General features: G+C 42.5%; 1 protein-coding gene across 1 annotated transcript; it reads left to right on the forward strand.

The window, feature by feature from the left end:
- Positions 1 to 1,937: 1,937 nt before the first annotated feature.
- LOC123818391 (dimethylaniline monooxygenase [N-oxide-forming] 2-like) lies at positions 1,938 to 22,110 on the forward strand. The gene is made up of 9 exons (XM_045838545.1): positions 1,938 to 2,250; positions 2,561 to 2,726; positions 7,818 to 8,006; positions 10,424 to 10,586; positions 11,177 to 11,319; positions 13,356 to 13,555; positions 14,785 to 15,140; positions 17,599 to 17,671; positions 20,953 to 22,110. The coding sequence occupies exons 2-9, from the start codon at positions 2,595 to 2,597 to the stop codon at positions 21,287 to 21,289; spliced, it is 1,593 nt and encodes a 530-aa protein (XP_045694501.1). The 5' UTR covers positions 1,938 to 2,250; positions 2,561 to 2,594; the 3' UTR covers positions 21,290 to 22,110.
- Positions 22,111 to 23,155: the final 1,045 nt, after the last annotated feature.

Raw genomic sequence — 23,155 nt, forward strand, 5'->3', positions numbered from 1 at the left:
CGTAAGATGACTCAGGTTATATGTTTCTTCTTGGGAAAACTTTGGCAGTCTGTGTCTTTCCAGGAATTTGTTCTTTTATGTAAAGTAATTTGATGGAGATAGGACAGTTTTTTCACCCTATGGCACTGGGACAGCTGGATATTCATATGATATGAAAAAATAATGGTCTAGAAACTTAGAGAGACATGTGGGGAAAACCAGAAAAATGCTACTTTGAGTAGCCTGTACTTCAGAAAGGTGTTTCAGGATACGAGAGTCTCCGTCTGGGCCTAGCCGCAACAGGGGCGTGGGGTTTTCCCCAACCAAGGCTCTGGTGGAAGTGTGGCTAGGTGCAGTGAGACCCTTCAGACCCAGAGCACTTGAGCCAACTAGAAATTTCTTTGGCAAACTGACCCTGTTGATATCTTATGCAGGCAAATGGACGATATTCACTTTCATCAAACTGAATTTGATAGAATGTTACTTCAAAGTTGTGTACTTGGTCCTGTATAGTAAACAGACTGTACGTATGCCCCTTTCCCTCATCTTCACCAATTATGTAAAATAAGACGAGAACAAAAGAACACTGAGGACTGACAAGAGGCTTCTTAAAGGGCCCTTCCTTCTCTGTTGTGGCTGGGCCCTTAGCTGGACCCCTCCGAAACCCTTGTTTGCGTGTATGGGGCTGTGTATAGCGTGCGGACGTGTGGGTGTGTTTGGGACTGAATCCAGGTCACCGGCGGCCAGCACAAGGCCCACGGGCCGAACCCAGCCCTCCACCTGCTTTAATCCAGCCCCGCACCTTGTTCCTACCCAGCGACAGCGCTGAGCTCCTTGCCCCTAGCTAGGGAGTAGTTACATCCACATAATCCTAAAGTTACATTCAGCCCTTTGAAGGCAACTTCCAGGCTGATGTGGCCTCCCAGTTAAAGTGAGTTTGACGCCCCTGATCCAGGGTAAGGACTATAGCAGGCAAACTCATTAACAAATTGAATATATAACGCGTTTTTGACCAGGTCATTACCAATGATAATCCCTGTTTTTAAATCAGATTGGTCAAAAGGCTAACAGTTAAGAAACTGTTCTGTTTCAACTTATCAGAACCAAAAGAAACTATTATTTTTTTTAATTTCTAAAGTACAGTTGGAATATGATATTATATCAATTTAAGGTGTACAACATAGTAATTCAACATTTATATACCTTATGATATGATCAAAACAGTAAGTATAGTAACCATCTGTCACCATGCAAAGTTACTATAATATTATTGACTATATAACTTCTTCTGTATACTACATCCTGTGACATTTATTTTATGACTGAAACTTTGTACCTTATTCTCCTTCATATTTTTTACCAACACCCCCTACCCCCTCCCCTCTGGCAACTATCAGTTTATTCTCTGGATCTATGAGCCTGTATCTGTTTTGTTTTGTTTGTCCATTAGCTTTGTTTTTTTATCCACATATCAGTGAAATCATATACTTACCATAATACCCTCTTGGCCCATCCATGTTTCAAATGGAAAGATGTCATTCCTGATAATGAAATATCTTTTTTATTGCTGAGTGATATTCCTGTGTGTGTATGTATGTATGTATGTGTGTGTGTGCGTCACATCTTCTGTGTCCATTTATCTAATGATGGACACTTGGGTTGCCTCCACATCTTGGCTATTGTAAATAATGCTGCAATAAATACAGGAATGCATATATCTTTTTGAACTAGTGTTTGACTTTTCTTCAGATACATACCCAGAAGTGGAATTGATGCGCCATATGGTAGTTCTATTTTTAGTTTTTTGAGGAACCTTCCTACTGTTTTCCATAGTAGCTATACCAATTTGTAATCTTACCTACAATGCAAAGGGGTTTCCCTTGTCTTAACATCTGTGCCAGTGCTCGCAACTCTTTGCTGTGTTGATGGTAGCCAATATGACAGGTGAGAGGTGATATTTCACTGTGGTTCTGCTTTAAATTTCTGAGGATCAGTGATATCTTTTCATGTGTCTGTTGACCAGTGCACACGTAACATGGTTACTGTAAAGACACTGTACCACTACCCCAGACCTCCAAATACAGGCTCCTAGCTTGATTTCATAACTACCATAGTCTTTGGAGCTTCAGGTGCCAGAATGCTGGAGTGAGAAGCTCCGCCCTTTACTCACTGCCTCCTCCAGCACTTAAAACCCTCTGACTGCCTCCAAGCACACAACCCACAAAGCACACTGCTGTGGCAGACAGACTGCGCCAAAAGGCCTCAACAAAGGTAAGGAAGAGGCTGACGAGGAAACGGTCAGCTCTAAACTCTGAAACTCTAAACTCGGGTAAGTAACCGGGGATTTGGCTCATCTCCTTAGAACTACATCATTGGTCACTTGGCTTTGCTAAATGGGTTGCATTTTAACTGTTAAACCAAGATTTTGTCAACAAGACTTGCAGTAAAGCCCATGACACTTTGGAAGTTGACTACTAAGGTATTTTATTCCATTCCAGCTGGTTATTAAATTGCCACTGCCCTTTAGAGCCCAATACTCAGGCACACCATACCATCTTCCTTTCCTTTTGCCCCACTGCAGCAGCACTGATTGATCAACTCTGTGACTGGGGACCATGGCAAAGACAGTGGCAGTGATTGGAGCCGGGGTCAGTGGCCTGACCTCTCTGAAGTGCTGTGTGGACGAGGGACTCCTGCCCACTTGCTTTGAGAGGACTGATGACATCGGAGGAGTGTGGAGGTTCAAAGTATGTGAACTCTTCTCATTTTGTGCACAGGTTGTGCTGCTCTTGGAGGGTGAATCGCAGTACAGCAGGGCTTGACTAGGGGCTCCCTGAGCCAGTCCGATCACATCTACTCCATGCAGCCAGGAGGGGCCAAGCACTCGACTGGGGCATGTCTCCCAGTCGTCCTGTTCTAACCCAGACGGTAAAGCTGGGAACATCCAGAAGCCCTCCTTAGGGCTCTGTCTTGCAGCCCCTTATTTTTGTCATTCTCAAAGCAATATACCAATATTAGAGAGTATTTTTATAATGTTTAATTTTATTCTTTTAAATATATTTTATTGGTTATGCTATTAGTTGTCCCATTTTCCCCCCTTCACTCCCCTCCACCCTGCACACCCTCTCCTACCCACATTTCCCCCCCATTTAGTTCATGTCCATGGGTCATACTTTTAACTTCTTTAGCTTCTACATTTCCCACACTATTCTTACCCACCCCCTGTCTATTTTCTACCTACCATCTATGCTACTTCTTCTCTGTACCTTTTCCCCCTCTCTCCTCCTCCCACTCCCTTGTTGATAACCCTCCATGTGATCTCCATTTCTGTGGTTCTGTTCCTGTTCTAGTTGTTTGCTCAGAATTTTTTTTGTTTTTGTTTTTGTTTTGGGTGCAGTTGTTAATAATTGTGAGTTTGCTGTCATTTTACTGTACATTTTTTTATATTCTTTTTCTTAGATAAGTCCCTTTAACATTTCATATAATAGGGGCTTGGTGATGATGAACTCCTTTAACTTGACCTTATCTGAGAAGTACTTTATCTGCCCTTCCATGCTAAATGAAAGCTTTGCTGGATAGAGCAATCTGGGATGGAGGTCCTTGCCTTTCATGACTTGGAATACTTCTTTCCAGTCCCTCCTTGCCTGCCAGGTCTCTTTTGAGAAATCATCTGACAGTCTGATGGGAACTGTCTCCTTATCTCTTGCTGCTTCTAGGATTCTCTCCTTCATTTTAATCTTGGCTAATGTAATTATGATGTGCCTTGGTGTGTTCCTCCTTGGGTCCAACTTCTTTGGGACTCTCTGAGCTTCCTGGAAGTCTATTTCCTTTGCCAGAATGGGAAAGTTCTCCTTTATTATTTGTTCAAATAACTTTTCCACTTGTTGCTCTTCCTCTTCTCCTTCTGGCATCCCTATAATTTGGATGTTGGAACATTTAAAGATGTCCTGGAGGTTCCTAAGCCTCTCCTCATTTTCTGAATTCTTGTTTCTTCATTCTTTTCTGTTTGATTGTTTCTTTCTTCCTTCTGGTCCATTCCATTGATGTGAGTCCCAGTTTCCTTCCCATCGCTATTGGTTCCCTGTACATTTTCCTTTATTTCACTTAGCATAGCCTTCATTTTTTCATCTAATTTGCAACCAAATTCAACCAATTCTGTGAGCATCCTGATCATCAGTGCTTTGAACTGTGCATCTGATAAGTTGGCTATCTCTTTGTCACTTAGTTGTATTTTTTTCTGGAGTTTTAATCTGTTCTTTTGTTTGGGCCATTTTTTTTTGTCTTTACACAGCTGTTACACATGAGGGGCGGAGCCTTAGGTGTTCCCCAGGGTGGGGCAATCCAGTTGCTGGTTTGTGATGCTATATGTGGGGCAGAGGTCCAAGAGGGAACAATGGCACTTGCTCCGCTCTCTGCCAGATTTCAGTCACTTCTCCTGCTTCCCCTAAGCAAACTGGGCCCTTCTGGTGCTGGTTCCTGGGTGGATGGGCTTGTGTATGTTCTAGGACCCTGTGGGTCTCTCCAATGAACTCTCCTGTGAGGCTGGGAATCTCTCCCGGTACCTCAACCCCCACAGGTGTTTTCAATTGGTGTCTTGAGGCTTTATTTCCCCATGCTGGGGCCCTGGGTTATGTGATCTGCCTCACTCCCCAGTTTCGCCTGGTTTATCTAGGTGCAAATGTGGGACCGCCCTGTTCCACCAGCCACCTGCGCACCAAGCCCCTCCACAATCTGCCACCTTGCTGGGTCCACCAGCCGCCACCCCGTGTGCCCGGGGTCCACCAGCTGCTGCTTTGCATGCCTGGAATCCGCCAGCCACCGATTTTTTATTTTGCTATGACCTTTCTCCACCTGGCCTCCCAACTCTGCCCCTCCTACCAGTCTGGATGAATGTGTCTACTTTAACTCGTTGGTTGTCGGACTTCCATAGAGTTCAATTTTTTGTCAGTACTAGTTGTTATTTTGTTTCTCAATTGTTGTTCTATCTTGGTTGTGTGAGGAGGCACAGTGTGTCTACCTACACCCTCATCTTGGCCAGAAGTCAGAATTTTCTATATTTTATCTGGTATTGAAATTATTAATAAGCCCCATTTTACAGGGGGGAATGATTTATGTAGCTTGGTCATGGTTAAAAAAAGCCATTAGAAGTCACAGAATTAGGGGGTCAACCCCCTGTAACTCCAGAGCCCTCATCTTTGACTCTGTTCTGCACTTCCTACAAAATCATCAGGTCCTGAGGAAAAAGTAGGGTGGGGTGTTTTGTTTTGTTGTGTTGTGTTGTGTTATGCTTTATGAAATATTTCTGACTCTGAGAACGTGGCTGGATGAGAAACTCAGACATTCAGCCTTGCCGAGAATACTGGACCCAATCACACAGAGCCATCCCGAAAGAGTTTACACCATCCATTTGACTCTAGGATTACGTAATTTGAAGCAAATGTTTGAAAAAAGAAGTACCACGATTTATTATTTGTCCAGAGTTCAGATCAGTGTACCTTTGTATATGACACAGAAACCACTTCATGTTTTAATACAAACTCTCTTCGCATCCTAATATTTAACATACAGTAACACCACCACCACACCAAACTCTAATCACCTAGAAAGATGGCATACCCTAATCTGACTAGTTTTTACCAAACCACTTGAAACTGCAACAAGGTTATCATCTGAGCCTTGATTCTGGAACTGAATATATTTTAGAAGATCAAACATTTTGGCAAAAATAACCTAGGAAATATAAACACATTGCTCATGAAAAAAGGCATCTGACCGCTGGCCTGAGTCGGCGTGAGAGGGTGGGTGGGTGGATAAACAGGTGGGTTGATGGGAAGACGGAGGGAGAAGGAGGGTGTGAGGGGAGGGAGGAGGGTCTTTACAGGCTTAGACTGACACTCAGCAAGACTCTACATATCGTTCCTAAGTGACATGACCTGAGAGCAAATACTGTTTTAGCTTTGGTGACTCGTGTGGATACTAATAATCTCTGTGAAACACAATACATATAAAGGACATTCCATGCATAAAAGAGGCAAGGTCCCACAGTTTACTCTTTGAAATTGAGAAACAGAATAAAGGAATAAAGTGGAGCCACTACAGCCAAGCTGCTAAATCACCATGGTCGAGTCAGTCGAGGAATGAGGAAATGATTCTACTTTACTTGGACTGGCCTGGGAACTTGAACTTTTGAACTTTCCAGTCCTGCATGAATGCCTGCATATGGATTAAACCTCCAGACGATCCTAAAGGACTAAGGAAAGAATGGCCAGTTGGCACCCAGTAGCTCAGGTGGATAAAGCATCATCCTGTAACCAAAAGGTTGCAGATTCAATTCCTGGTCAGGGCATATACCCAGGTTGCAGGTTTGATCCCTAGCTGGGGTGTATATGGGAGGCAACTGATTTCTTGTTTCTTTCTCACATCACTGTTTCTCTCTCCCTCTCCGCCTCAAATCGCTAAATATGTCCTTGGGTGAGGATTTAAAAAGAAAGAGAAATTGAATACGACTTCTTATACAGAAAATGCCAGAAAACTCAGGTGTGACAGTGAGTGTGGCTGTGTCAGTCCTGGGGTGTCCGAGCAGCTCCCCCAGCACCTTTCCTACACCGCAGTGGGCAGTGAACTGTAACTCAGGCTCACAGCTTCCTCGGTGACAACAGACACCACCACTGGGCAGCTGGCACACCCCTCTTCTACAGCTGAAGGGGCTCATCTGGTCCAGGCTCACACAGCCTGAAAGCGGCAGATGTAAGCCTGTGTCTAACCGCCAAGACCAGGCTCCTTCTGCTAGTCTGGGCAGCCTCTCTCAGTGCCACCAAAAATCTAAGGAGCCTTGATCTAAAGATTGGCAGGAAAGTAATGACTTTTCTATGAATGAGGATGAGAAAGGAACACGCACAATTGATTTATTGTGGTCATGCAATTACAGTTGAATATTTATTTTCCTTTATTTACTATTCTGTGGAAGAGACTATAGTGTCATTTATATAAAGTCATTTATTTAAATTAATTAACTTTACATTTCTTTATACCTCACCCTAATGCTGAGTCATAATAGCAATTACTATGTGCCTAGATTTGCCTTAGTCTCTGCTTAGGCTTAAGTATCTATTAAGGACTTCTTGGTTGGCATAATTTAAATTTTCTTATAAAAGCCCCTTTGATAACATGCTAATTTCAGGGACATTGAATCACTCATCCTTGGTTCTCACCATGATTTAACACAAAAGACATTACCGTTAGGCAGAGCACTTCTTGTAGAGGAAATTATAAACTCAACTATAGTGTGTGCTGCTTCTGTTTCCACTAAAGCATACTTGGTAACATCTAAAGTCAAGTTTAAGGTTCAACAGGTGTCGGTGCCATTCACCTTTATTGCTTAAGGAAGGTTGATTGCCAAGAAGCATAGAGCGAAGGGAGAGGATTCCAACAAAGTTGTGAAAACTCCCTGGCCCCCAAAGGACTCATTTTAATTGAAATTCACCATTATGCTCTCTAACCAGTGTCAAAGGGTTTATTAAAGGAGTGGAAGTGGGTACAGCCTCCCCAGGGGGAATTCCAGAAGGGGCTGGTTGTAGCAATGACCGACATTAAGAAAGTAGAGACCTGTGGTACTAAACATGGCCAAAGGAGGGTGGGTCCCACTCCCCAGCCCCTCTATGGTAACAGCCCCTCTGGGGGCCACCCTACAAGGCCCCACGTAGGCCCTGCCACATGGGGTGACAATCGTGTACACTGTGCCAGAGGGGACCACTTCACCCAGGGGTTAGATTTAGAAGAAGAGTAGAGGCCAAGGGATTTGTTTAATGCATGATTATCACTTTTATTTGATCTTTTAGGAAAATGTGGAAGATGGGCAAGCGAGTATCTATCAATCTGTCATCACCAGCACGAGCAAAGAAATGTCCTGTTTCAGTGACTTTCCAATGCCTGAAGATTTTCCAAACTTTCTGCCCAATTCGAAGCTCCTGGAGTATTTCAGGATCTTTGCTAAGAAGTTTGATCTTCTAAAATACATTCAGTTCCAGGTATTACATTCTGGGGGGAATAGTGTTCTCTGCATTAGAACAGATCACATTTAAATAAGAAGTTCCTCTGATAATGAAAGAAATTGTGAATAAAAGAAAGTTTTCCAATCCAATCTGTTGTCAAAAGATAAGGGCATGATAGAAAACCCAAAGAGAATGTCATTGCACTGACATTATAAATTGTATACCTTGACAGAAGAGAAAAATCACCTGTTAAAAGTAAAGGTGTAAATGGTGATATTATGGTGAAACTGCCTTTAAACTCATATTTATAACCACTGAAGAGTCCTAACCTCACTTCCCTTAAAAAACCCATATGTAAACTATCAAACTTCTATTTCATTTTTTTAAATAAACATGAGTCAACAATTTTATTTGACTCATTATTAGTGAGGGGCCAGTTTCTTACTTTCTATGAAGTTCTAGAAGTTCTATGAAGTTCTGAAGTTTCTAGAAGTTCTATGTAAATAGAACTTCTTAGAAAAACATGCTAAAGAAACTCACAGTTCTCCATTCATCTAAGATGCCCATGGAAATTGCGTTTGCTAATTATTTTTTTTCTGGTTGCAATCTCTTGAAAGGTAAAGATGTTCAGATCACTTTGAAATATAACTATCATTCCTGTGTTTCCTCAAAAACTAATCATCAGCAACAAAAAAAACTCACTTAACATGCTGAATTTGTATCAATAGCCTACACTCTATGAACTAGTAACTGTGCTTAGGAAATCTAAATTATACCTCTGAATAAATAACCCTTAGTGGAGTCTACTTTTCTAACACATATCAGTGTCTTAGTAATTTTAGTTCTGTCCCAGGTTTATACTATATTAATTTATAACAGCTGATTTTGGTGGCAATCTGTATTTGTTAAGTACCATTACAATGCCCAGTTCCACCTGATGTAGTTTTTCCCAAATCCCTGGTAGGTCCATCCTATAAATGACAGATTCTTTATACCAGAAGCTTTTATAGGTCTTTGTCACTTAGTTATCACTATATTTAACAGATATATTACCCTCTTACAATATGTAATTCATATTCTCTATTCTTTTAAAGATCATGTGAGAGTTGCAAGAGAACTACTTCTGTTGTTTACTATTTTACTGCTATAGTTGTTTCCTGGAGGGGTTAGGAAAACACACTTCTGTTTATTGGTCTCTGAGTTGGTATAAGCCGTAAGATGTTAGGGCTAACTCAAAATGTAAACAACTCTGTTGCATTTCTAATAACCTCCTGAGTAATAACTGAAAGTGTTGGTCCTCAAACAACATTTTTCTATTTTTTAAAGATTCTATTTATTCATTTTTAGAGAGAGGGGAAGAGAAGGAGAAAGAGGGGGAGAGATATATCAATGTCTGATTGCCTCTCAAGCACCCTGTACTGGGGACCTGGCCTGCAACCCGGGCATGTGCCCTGACTAGGAATTGAACTGGCGACCCTTTGGTTTGCAGCCCACATTCAATCTACTGAGCTACACTAGCCAGGTCCTCAAACCACATTTTGAAAAGCAAGAATCCGCAGTACTTTAGCTCACATACCACTGTGGACTACAAATCAGAAATCTTTCCTCTCAGCTGAAAATGGCCAGACGTGTTACAGTACTTTCATAAGCTTTATACTAACATTCCTTTTACAATTTTAAAGTTCAACAGCCTCAAACTTTACCAGTGCAGCATTCTGAAAAATATCTGAAACTTTGAAAAGTAGGCCTCAGAGACCAAAAACACTTGCAAACAAGAGACGTATGTCATTCCTCTAAACATGAGGAAAGCTTTCTTCCATTTGGCATTGTTCCTTAAATGCAACACACCTATGACCTCCATGTACACTTTTGAAACTCACAGACCTCCAGACAGTGAGCTACATTTAAAAACAAATCAATGAAAAAATCAATTATTTCACCCAAATGAGATCATGACCAGCACTGCCATCATGAAGTACCCTGATTTTAAAATACGAAACAGGAACCAGCACCATTGGGAGTGTGACAATATGCCAGGCACTATGCAAACTGCTTCCCAAACATCCTCTCTAATACATTGTCTGCACGGGGGGGATTCATCAAGGGTCCTTGACAAACACTGATTGTGTCATCGCTTGAATAATAAACGTGTGTTTATTATTATTACACCTTACCCAGAGCTTACCTTCCACTCGAGTCTTGCTCCAGTTCTTAGTCTGCTGAGCGGGTCTTTCGCACAAAGCAGCACATCCTTGGCAGGCAGCTCCCTGCCAAAAAAGAATGAGAAGGCCATGCTCAGCAGTCTGTGCCTTAACTGGCTTGAAATGGAGTCAGACAAAACCTAAAGAGCATCACACATTGCACTCTACCCACGCCCACACTCCCAGCCACTGCACAAGGCCCCTCTCGTGCCAGATTCATTCTCAATGACACCTTCTCCACATTTGTTTAAGACAACCGTCCTCAGGGTGAAAAAACGCCCAGATTTCTCATCCTCTGGTCAATGGGAGGTCGTGACCAAGAGCAAAGGCAAGGAGCACAGCGCTGTCTTCGACGCAGTGATGGTTTGCAATGGCCACCACATCTTCCCTCACATGCCGCTGGAGTCATTTCCAGGTGAGGCCCTGGGGTTCCCAGCTTTTCAGAGCAGCTGTCTAGGTACTTTACATGCAGTCTGGATTGACAGGCAGGATTAACTGTTACAATCAGGCACAGTACTAAGACAGGGAAAGGCCTAGAAAGACTCTGAACACCATCTTTGTTTCCGTTGACCTCTTTTGGTCTTTGTTACACAAGGAGTCCAACTAACCTCCTCCAAAGCCAGGATTTTAGAGAATTCTTACCCACACTGGTTCCCTGCTAGAGAGGCCCTTTTAGCCATGTGTCCACCTTGGCCATCTTTTTATCCTGCCAAACACCTGTGACTTTGTTCTGTCCTTGTAAGCCCTTTCCGCAGAACCATGCCCACGGACAGAGTTGGTGGGGAAGGTTCCTGGAAACTCTTCTGGTCCTGGACCATATGCTTAACGTAACTCTTCTCATATGGGTTACACTTTGAGTTTGTCAATTAGCCTCCCTATTGGAACTCACCTAAGAGGAGAAGAGGCAAAACAAATGATTGACCCCAGGAAGGAAAAGCTGACAATGCAGGTTTGTTGAAATTAATTTGACATAGTTAACAGGCTTCTCTTTTTTTCCTCCTGAAGGTATTGAGAGGTTCAAAGGCCAGTACTTTCATAGCCGCCAATACAAGCAACCCGAGGGATTTGAGGGGAAGAACATCCTGGTGATTGGACTGGGAAACTCGGCCACAGACATTGCCGTGGAGCTGAGCAAGACGGCTGCTCAGGTGCAGTGCCTTCTGCTTACCTTGTACCACGGAGGAGAGGAAAGGGGTGGGGCACACTGGAGAATCTGAGCTGTACACTCATGGCTCCATTACTCATTAATTGGTTGATTGGTTACTTGCTTGCTTGCTTGCTTGGGTACTCAGTTGCTCCATAAAGTACCATAGAAAATTCCTGGTGTCAAGAAGCCAGAGTTTACCTCCCAGCTCTGTCTCTGTCAGCTGTGTAGCCTAGACTGTCCCATTTTACTTCTCTGGGATACGGTTCTTTGAATCTGAAAATGGGAAGTTTGGACCAGATGACATCTAGCCTAAGAGGCCTTATTTCCACCCACGGGCCTTAGTAAGAAGTTGACCCATTCATGTATTATATAAAGGTAGGAGGGTCCATTTAGAAATTTAGTGCACATTTTAGTTATATTTGAAACATACATAGCCCTCAATTATCCAGGGATCATGACAAGAAAGAGTAAATAGACAGTAAGACTCCCAACCAAGACCATAGGCATTTAGGTGCACACTGAGGCCGTCCAACCACTGTCATCTCTGCACCTGCTCAAGAATGACACAATGAGCTGTCGAGGCATCGAGCCTCACAACAGTTGATAATGTTGACAGCGATGGTTAGGAATAGCAGAAACTAAACCCCTTTTGGCAGGACACACCAAGGCGAAGATGGGAAATAGCTAGGGTTCCTTTATCCCCGAAGCATTCCCTCCCAACAGGGCCTGGACCTAGAAGCCCTATCGCTTGTACACTAGCCTCCTCTGCCTGGCTCCTTCTGGCCACACAGGACTTGCTGGGCCCACGTCCACAACCAGAAAAACCATCCTGTCCTGAGTCTCATACTTGGAGGGCTCGAGATACCAGCTAGCACGCGTGATAAACAAAAATGGTGTGCCCTCGGCAGGTTAATGAAGGGCTTACACTGGAACCTGTCAAAGTCACCTATTGGTCAGTGCCAAGGAAGCAAGGGAGACACTCATGGAAATATTTAAGTATAATCTCTAATATGTAATCAAAGTATTATCAAGTCAACATAAGGGCAGTCACAGGAAAATATTGGGATACAAATATGTTACCATACGCAGATCAACAATTTAACACTGGTGAGTATAGTTCCTACTTCACAAGCTGAGGAGTTGATGCCCTTCCCAGCAAAATCTGTCACCAAATTCTGGTTTATGCCTAATGTCTGGCATTCTATGAAACTCCTCCTCCTCCACCCTAAATTTACAAAGTAATGATAACTAACAGGCAATAGTTTAAGTACTTTATTTATATCACTTAACCTACACAGTAATACCATGAGGCAGGTACTATTGTTGCCCCCATTTTGCAGAAAGAGAAACTGAGGCACGGGGAAGTTGAAATAACTTGCCCAAGGTAACATAGCCAGTACGTGGTGTGGCTGGGATTCAAACCTAGGGAACAAGTTCTGGTGTCTTCAGAGTAAGCAAGGTAAAGAACACACTAGAAAGAAGACTCAGATGTGCATTTGAAGAGAATGGGAATCACAGTATAACTTTGGAATTTTAACGCTTACAATACATAATAAATTTCTTTTAAGTGTGAGAGGAAGTTGACTCCCCTGGTTAGTCCCACTCTAGGGAAATACAGACCCACATGTGTACGCCTGTATAGTCCTTGGGTTGTCACTGCACATTTCCTAGGATTATAATTATTTGCCTTCAGTATAAAAGAAACTTGGGCAGGTGAAAAGGTGAGAGGAGGGAAAAAGCACCAAACTGCAACTGTAAACATGGTACATTTTATGATTGGTGTGAGCCCAAAGATTTTCTCATGCTTTCATGAAAGTTCCTAAGACTGTTGTAGTCTTGCTCTATCTGTGTAAATACCACTGATATTTTGCAAAATTGCTGCAGTGAAAACTGGAACCTACTTCACTTGGAGGTCAAACATCTTTAAGATGAAGTGATGCAGGAATTTCTGGGGCCAGACATGTGATATATCACCTATTTGGGGGTTCCTCCCAAAAGGGACAGTGCCCTCATGTACCTTCTTTTTTGCTTTACCAGGTGTTCATCAGCACCAGGCAAGGTTCCTGGGTCACAAGCCGTATGCATGACCATGGCTATCCCTGGGACATGGTCCACCATACCCGGTTCAGCTCCATGCTCCGAAATGTCCTGCCGAGAACAGTTCTAAAGTGGATGTCAGAACGACAGATGAATCAGTGGTTTGACCATGAAAATTATGGCCTTGAGCCTCAAAACAAGTAAAGTTATTTTGCTTTTCTTATGGGATACTCATTGGCAAGTATGGTCATCAGAGGTGCCTCTCTTCACAAAGGGCCAAATTGCTAATGGGCTAGTTCAAGCTGCAGCCTAACAGTGTGGGTATTACAAGTGCTGCAGTTGGAAACACAAATGTGTTCTGTATGTCTTCTAAAAAGGTAAATACTTAAGAAGATCAAGTAGTAATGGGATGAGCTACTCCAAGAACAAGGTCATGGAAAGAATGTCCTAATCCTGAGAGCTGTCTACCACTGGAAGGACTGCTTTAGGGGACTGTGACCTTCCTTTCAGAGGACTGTGGTGGAAGCGTGTGTCTAGTTCTCCCTCTGATGACTCCTGCTTCACTGACTCTGTATAGCATGAGGGCTCTTCACATGGGCAGCTTTTGAGAACACACTCACTGTCTCCTTGCCAAAAAAAAAATCTCTGTTCATCTCCAAGTCATACATCACTGACCTTATAAACACAGGCAAACATTATAGATGTTTTTCTTTAGTTGATAATGAGCTCCTTCCCTTTAAAAAAACACAGAGTTTTAGAATCTTTCAACAAGGGCTACATGACTGCTGTATTCTGAGATCTGATACATGCGGCATGTATTACCTGGTATTATTTCTAAATGCTTCTTAAACCTCCAAGAAAGAGAATTTAAGAAATATAAGCAGACTTTGCTTCCTCATCCAGGCTATCACATACAGAGACTTGATGGATATTCAGCATTAACAAATGCCCCCAAATTTAATTCTACATATTAATTTTCACACTGATTCCTTACTAATTATCTAAACTAATAGGAAATTTAATACATTTTCCTTTTCTTGTTTATGATCAGATAAGTGGAACAGCAAGATGATCGAAGGTAGATAACAGAAAAGAATGGCAGAAACATCAGTGGGCTCTCAGCCGCTGGAATACGCAGGGACCGACCATAGGCACTGGCGATTCCCCTAAGCCCTCGGAGATGCTTCCTTTTTTGAAACATCTTTTACCCTCATCACCTTCATGTTGTCCCTTTGTTGAGGGGAGAGACGTGTGACATGAAAATAAAGTCAAATAGTAAATTTGGGGACAAGCCAACTAATCAAGTTAGAAAGTTTTATGGATATTGAAACAACCTCTTTATTTTTAGAGCCAAACCCATAAAACATCAAGTGGGTTCACGACTCCTCTTTAAATGTTCCTTCTAAGTGTTTTCTTCTGTGTGTTTCAGATACCTTATGAAAGCACCTGTAGTAAATGACCACCTACCAAGCCATATACTTTATGGAGCAATCAAGGTAAAATCAAAAGTGAAAGAGCTCACAGAAACGTCTGCCATCTTCGAGGATGGGACAGTGGAAGAGGACATTGATGTCATTGTCTTTGCAACAGGATATACAATCTCTTTTCCCTTCCTTGAAGATTCACTTGTTAAAGTAGAGAATAATATGGTCTCACTGTATAAGTACATGTTCCCTCCTCACTTGGAGAAGTCAACCCTTGCCTGCATAGGTCTCATCGAGCCCCTGGGTTGCATTTTCCCAACTTCTGAACTTCAAGCTCGTTGGGCAACTAGAGTTTTCAAAGGTAAGTGAGTGGCTGAGGGTTTCACACCTGGTGGAGCTGACTCAACAATGACTTTAGACAAGAAGGTTGCCAATCCTGGCTGCTCTCCTAAAAAGTTGGTGGAGAAGTCGCAAAGTAACAAAGATGCAATAATAACAAATACCTTTAATCGCCCTTTAAAATATTAGAAAGCCATGAATTTTGATTGGCATAAACTGAAGAGCACATTATCCTTTATTTGAATCCTGAAAGAACCACTAAGCAGGCAACCACCTATGACCCCTGGTTTCACCTATATGATGTTTATGAATTCCTCAAAATAAGTGAAAATCAATAGATACAGGGCCTACTCCACACTTCATTCCCAATTAACTCTTGAAATCTAAGCAGTTGAATCTCACAGATCCCTACAAAGTTCCAAAAGTATTGAAAAGTTTCCTTCTGACCATCTGTGTACCACTTTCTATACCTCAGAAGGCTATTATCATCTCCTGACCCCAGGGTCAATTCAGCTCAACCAAAAACAATGAATTGAATACTTAGCCTTGTGATGGATCCTGGTAGAACAGACAGAAATTTAAACAGATCATTAAGACATAATGAGACAGACACTTTGGTGGAGGGAAGCATGGAGTGAGTGGGAAGAAGAGAAAGGGTGCTCAGCAACAGCAGGGTGGCATAAGGGGAGGGCATGTGGCCAAGGAAAACTTCCCAGAGGACTGGGCCTCCCAAGCACATAAAAGTGAGTCGCTGGAGCCTGAACACAGGGGTATGAAGCCTATGGAGAATTACAAGCTGTCTGACATTCCTAGAACATAGCATGTGAGGCAGAGAGGAGTGAGAGACTGTTCTTAGAGAACAAGAGGCCAGGACACAGGGACCATGTAAGGCATGCCAAGGAGCTTGGATAGAAAATGCAGACTGTCTCTTCCCAAATCCAGCCACACATAAAAATCACCTGGTGGGCTCAGGACCCTGATGAGGTCCGGTCTGAGGTCCTAGGATCTCCCTTTTAGAATGTTCTTCACCGGTGGAAGGGGGTGGGGGTAAATGCAGACAACAGTAACTGAACAACAATAAAATAATTTGTTTTGTTTTGTTTTAAGAAAACTCTTCAGCCAGGGGAACGAGTGAAAGGTTATAAGCAAGGAACTGACATCAGATTGACAATTTTTAACACATTATTTCAACATTCGTGGGGGAGATACCGTATTTTGCTGTGTATAACATGCACTTTTTTGCCCAAATTTTTTAGGGAAAAATAAGGATGCACATTATACATGAGTATAATGATTACTTACCACGGGCATAATGATCCAATGTATAATGTGTACAAAAATGTAGGTGCACACTATACATGGCAAAAGGTATGTATGTAGACTGCCAAAGAGAAAATAATGGCATCTCAGAGACACGTGAGAAGGCAACTGCAGCAGTCTACAGTAAATGTGCTGCAACCTGAGCCAGGTGGACAGGGTGGAGGAGAGCATACGAATGTGAGAAATCAGCAGGGCACAATGACTGGCTCAATGTGGGGAGATTAGGGGGGAATCGAGCATGGTGACCTGCCAATCTCTGGCCACAGAAACTGGGTGTGGGCAGCACTTTCATGAATGGAGAGTGGGTGCGTGGGGGAACGGACGGGGAAGCTTCAGGGAGGAGCTCAGTTTTGGACTTGTTGAATCTGAGATGTCAGATGACTAGCCACATCCAGTGGAAACGTGTCTGAAGCTCAAGGGACAAGGTGGATGGACGGAATCATAGCTCACACAGATAACACTGGTGCCCATCTATTTCTCCAACCCTACTGCCCTACCTTAGCCTTACACCCCTCTGTCTCTCACCAAGTTTACTTCAGCAGCCTCTTTTCTTAAGATTTTATTTATTTATTCTTAGAAAGGGGAAGGGAAGGAGAAAGAGGAGAAAAACATCAATGTGTGGTTGCCTCTCGAGCGCCCCCTGCTGGGGACCTGGCCCCTCAATGCAGGCTTGTGCCCTGACTGGTAATCCAACTGGGGACCCTTTGGTTTCCAGGCTGATGCTCTATCCACTGAGCCACACCAGCCAGGGCTGCTTCAGCAGCCTCTCAACTGGTCTTGCTGTCTTTACGCTCACCTCCCTAGAGCACATTTTTCTAAGGCAATTCTGATCTTGTCATCTCCTGCTGAAAACCTTCCATGGCTTCCCATCATCTTCACAACACAGCTCAAGCTACGGGCATAGTTCCAACTCCTCAGGCTCATGTTCTCTCTCCAGCCTCAATCTCCCCTCCCCACCTCCAAATTCACACTGTAGCCTGTGGCCAAAGGGTAGCTCCTCATAGGACCCGATGGGTAAGGTGCACCATGGAATTCAACAGCAACAGCCCTGACTGGTATAACACGGTTAATGGCCAGAGTCTAATTGTAGAAACCAGCCACTGGATAAAGTGATGATATCGAATCAAACCCACTACTCAAACCAGCCTTTTATATTCTAGGCTTGTGTACCTTGCCCTCAGAGAAGACTATGATGGAAGACACTATCAAGAGGAACAAACAAAGAATTGACCTGTAAGAATGTTTTCTTAATCTTTACCTAGAGCAGTGTTTCTCAAAGTATAGCGCTCTACCCACCTGTAAGAACTACCTAGCTGCTCATTAAAAAATGCACATTCCAAGGGCACAGGTCACACCAACTGAATCGAAATCTCTGGATGAGACTGGACATTTGTATTTTTATATCCTTCCTAGGTGATTCTTATACATAGTAGTTTAACAACCAACTACTGAAAGATAGAAATTTTACCAAACCAGGACATTTTTCCCTTGACTTAATTTCATTTCTGTTTTATATGATGCCCATGTTAAATTCCCTGTTTTCTCAGGCCACCCACACTCTGTGGTTAGATAGGGAATGGAATAGCAGTAATGGCGGTGACAGTAGCCTGACTATCTCTGGAAAGTTAGCCGAGGGACCTCCTATCCAAGTAAATCAGAAATAGTATTTATGACATAAAGGTCGATGATTTCTGCTTTGTGACTGAAGTAGAATGCAGTTCAATCAAGATTGAGTGCCAAGGGCTTGCCTCCTTGAAAACCACATCAAAACAACAACTAAAATGTATAACCACCACTACTCAGAACTGACAGAAATTGAGCTGAATGGAAGTCCTACAACCACAGAATTAAAGAAATAACCACACTGAGATTGGTAGGAGGGGTGGAGATGCAGAATGGGCTGGTCCCACACCAAAGTGTGGTGGATAAAATTTGGGAGGGATAACTTTGGAGTGAGGGGTCCCAGCCCCACACCAGGACCACCAGCCCAGGGATCCAGTGCCAGGAATAATAGTCCCCATACCTCCTGGCTGTAAAAGCCAGTGGGGATCGAGGTTGTGAAATACAGAAATTGCTGAAGTCCTAGGCAGTTCCTCTTAAAGATCCCACACGTGGACTTACCCAAACTCTGTCTTTCTGAGCTCCAGCATGGGGCAGCAGCTTGAAAGACACCAGAGACATAAAGGGGAAGGAAATGAATTGTGTGACATCAGGGCAAGAGCTGGGAGGCATCTTTCTCCCAGGCAGAAGTACTGGCAAAGGCCATTGTTCCTTTTCTGAGCACCCCCCACACACACACACAATGCCAGCAGGTGGGCAGCATGGCTTGACACTCCATCAAACTGACTCACACGGATTGCCCACCCTAATGATTTCCTGAAGCTCCATCCCACCCAAATTTTAGGCCCACCCAAGCTGTTTCCAAGGACTTTTCCATACAAATGACTTCTCTTGGCTCATGCTTCATATTTTCCTAAATTCTCTCAGACAAGCAGCCCTTGGCCTCAACAAGCCCCATGCCTCTCAAAAAGTGGTCCCAGACCCAGAATTAGCAGCAGCCAGCCTTGGTTCACAGCTTGCCTCACTTGTGTATACCCAAGCCTAGCACAAGGAAGTCATCTGCAGACTGCTCTGTAGCTTATTCCAGGTGGCTCTAGACAGAAAACACACAGCAGCTGACTATGGATGGCCTGCACATCCCAGGAACAAGCACAGAGAGGCTGCCAAAATGAGGAGACAAAGAAACATGGCCCAAATGAAAGAAGAGATCAAAACTCCAGAAAAGGAACTACACAAAATGGAGACAAGCAATCTACTAGAGGCAGGGTTCAAAACACTGGTTATAAGGATGCTCAGTGAACTTAGGGGAAGGGTAGATGAACTCAGAGAGAACTTCAATTGAATAAAAAAGGACATGGAAACCATAAAAAAGACTCAGTCAGAAATGAAGGATACACTAAATGAAATTAAGAACAATTTACAAGGAATCAACAATAGAGTGGATAAAGCTGAGAATCAGATCAGCGATTTGGAACATAAGGAAGCAAAAATCACCCAGTCAGGACAGAACAACAAGAAGAAAAATGATTCCCAAAATGAAGAGAGTGTAAGAAGCCTCTGGGACTTCAAGAGCAAAAACATTCACATCATGGGGATGCTAAAAGAAGAGAGAGAGCAAGAAACTGAAAACCTACTTGAAAAAATAATGACAGAAAACTTCCTGAACTTGGTGAAGGAAACAGACATACAAGCCCAGGAAGCACAGAGACCCCCAAACAAGGTGAACTCAAAGAGGGCCATACCAAGACACATAATAATTTAAATGTCCAAGGTTAAATTAGAGAGTATCTTAAAAGCAGCAAGAGAAAAGCAGTTAGTTACCTACAAGAGAGCTCCCATAAGACTATCAGCTGATTTCCTAAAAGAAACTTTGCAGAACACAAGGGACTGGCAAGAAATATTCAGAGTGATGAAAAGCAACCTTACTCTACCACCTAGCAAAGCTATCATTTGGAATTGAAGGACAGATAAAGAGTTTCCCAGACAAGAAGCAATCTAAAGGAGTTTATCACCACCAAACCAGTATTATATGAAATGTCGAAGGGTCTTCTTTAAGAAGATGGTCAAAAATATAAACAATAAAATGGCAATAAATACATATCTATCAATTGAATATAAAAATGAAATAAACAAGCAGAACAAAAACAGAATCACAGATATAGAAAACATTTTGATGGTTGCCAGATGGGAGTGGGGTAATGGGGACAGATGAAAAAGGTGAAGGGATTAAGTACAAATTGGTAGTTACAGAATAGTCACAGGGATGTAAAGCACAGCATAGGGAATACAATAGCAAAACAATATATATGCATGACCCATGGACATGGACAATGTGGGGATTAACTAAAGGAGTGACAGGTCTGGGTGGTGGGGGAAAAGGGGAAATTATTGGGACAACTATAATAGCATAATCAATACAATATAATTTATATAGAAATATAAAAAAATTGGAATCACATCCTATTGGAAAGTTGACTTAGAGACTTCATCCCATGAAGGGGTTAGCTCATGTTCAAATTCTCACTCTTCTGACATTTACTGAGTACCACATGCCAGCCAAAGTATCAGGCACTTTGGTAATTTAACAAGCAAATTTTAAGTGTCTCCTCTGGGCAAGACACTGGGTAGGCTTCTATCTGTCTTCTCTCATGAATCTTGGCAGCAATCCTGACTGGCTGGCACTTTGCTTTACCAAGCCGATAATGACTGTGGTTGCAAATGTTGTCATGTTCCTAGATCTCCCATGTATTCATGGCTATTTATTTGACAGCCTACCATCAATCTGAAATACAGAACTCCTAATGGGGTGAGCCAGCATTTTCCAGAGGAGAGTCACTAAAATTCATTGATTTGTTTGCTCATTACTTCACTCTTTCAATAGCTATTGAATGCCTAATGTTCTTACATAATTTAGAACACCTTGTGAATCTGCCCTTCTCATTTTCTTCACCAAGGTTTGGAAAGGGCAAGAGCCAGATTTTGCAGACCAAGTACATCGACTATTTGGATGAGCTCGCCGCAGAGATAGGTGCCAAGCCAGACCTCCTCTCTCTCCTGTTCAGAGATCCTGAACTGGCTGTCAGACTCTATTTTGGACCCTGCAGCTCCTACCAGTATCGCCTGGTGGGGCCTGGGCGATGGAAAGAAGCCAGGGGTGCCATCCTCTCCCAGAATCGAAGGGTACTGAAGCCTTTAAAGACGCGTGCTCTGGAGCCGACATCTCAGTTCCCAGTTTCCTTCCTGTTGCTAATCTTGGGGCTTCTAGCTGTGGCTTTGGCCTTTTTGTTCTAACGTCAGTGGTACTAATCTGTCAGCTTTTGGCTTTATCATCAGTCAATACCTCTTAAAGAAAAAAAATAAAAAATAAAAATATTAAATCTATAGTCTAAGTTTTAGAGTTGAGAGGAAAAGAGGAAGAGAGGTGATTGTGGAGAATTAGCAGAATTAGGCCTATGTATAAAACCAAAACAATGTCATAAAATGTCTTTGCCATTTCACTCTTCCCTCAAGTTCACTAGACTCTCCAAAAAGGACAAAATACCATGTCTAAATAGTGTCACCAGCCCTGACATAGGCAAGCTGTGTGGAAAACAGCAGAATTCCACAGAACAGCAGGCTCTACAGTTTAGATCAATGGAAACTTTAAGTTATGGGTAAATATTTAAACTCCTGTGCAATATTCTGAACTGTCTATCCAACCCTGTTTGGTGACAAAGTTCTCAGATATTAGGTCATGCTCCATTTGCTTAGCAGGGAATCACTCAAAAATACTGGAAAAAGAAAATGAAAGTAGACTTTAAAACTATGGCAATACTCAGACTTTTAGGGCCTCATACTGAAAGCTAAGTATTGCTGGGGTTGTTTTTTTTGTTTGTTTTCTCACATTTCTTATCTTTTTCTCATACGCTGACAGAAACACTGCTGTAAAACAAAAATATGCATTCCACAATGGCTGTCTACCACGTATTTAGTCCTTATCTAGACCAGACACTGTGCTCTGTGCACATCATGTGCACTATTTCATTTCATTCTCACAACAGTTCTGGGAGATGGGTGCAGCTATTGTACCCATTTAGCAGAAAAGAAACTGAGACTTGGAGCAATTGGGTGACATGCACAAGACCATACAGCTGGTCTTATGATGGAGCTGGGACCAGAACTCAGATGCGCCTGACTCTGGAGCTAAAGATCATAACCGTGCCCCACAATATACTCAGTTGCAAAAATCACTAGTAGTGATAAAATACTGAGCAGTTTGCTTTATTTATAATCAGATAAATGTTACTTTAGGAGGATAGCACTCCTTGCAAATGTGATTGGGTTAACTGTATTTATAGTATTTGGTTTACAATTCAGCTAGGCCTAAGGAGCACTTGAAAGTATTCACCATGAAAGACATCTGTATGTAACATTTAAGATAGTCATTGACACTTTGGAAAAACAAGCACCGAGGAGGAAGAGTATATTTCCTAAGTAGAGGAAAAGCATTATGCTGATTGAGCCTTGTATTTAGTTCTACCTTCACAGACAACCAAGGCAAAAAGCTAACCCATATGAATATTTGTCATCTGATAAAAAGAAGCAAACCAGTTAGGACACCCTAACATTTTCTTGAAACTGAAGTCCAAAAAGGGCACAAGAAATTCAATGAGCAACATGATAAACATCTGGTTATGAAACATGCACCAAGCTTTGGGAGGTAAACTACTGTAAGCCTTTCAAAGAGATGGAAAAGGTTAGAGCTTAAAAGATTTGGGCAAATTCCTGCTCATGCTCCTGCAGAGCCTCTGCTGACATTTTTCTTCATTTTGGCCCTCGTTTCTCCCTCAAAAGCCTGGACCAATGGGATGGCAACCTCTGTCTATGGAAACTTTTTCCTTTAGGTACACTGAAATGACATTAGCATTTAAATGCAAGATTTTTTTCATTGCTCCTGTCAGCAGAGGCCTTTAGGAAAAAATTGCAGATGGTATATATACTTAGTTCTTGATTAAAAACTGATCACATTGCTAATTCTTAAATATTATTTGCAAGCCATTATATTAATAATAATGCAACCAAATGCAAGTCTGGTCGCCTGCTGCTTGGAAAGCTAATACTTGAGAGGCAGGTGCTGATGTAAAGAAAAGTGGTTTTATCCAGGTGCCGGCCACCTGG

Source organism: Phyllostomus hastatus, unplaced genomic scaffold (assembly GCF_019186645.2).
Source record: "Phyllostomus hastatus isolate PE091 unplaced genomic scaffold, TTU_PhHast_1.1 phas_contig_283, whole genome shotgun sequence".
In the NCBI taxonomy this organism is placed as follows: Eukaryota; Metazoa; Chordata; class Mammalia; order Chiroptera; family Phyllostomidae; genus Phyllostomus; species Phyllostomus hastatus.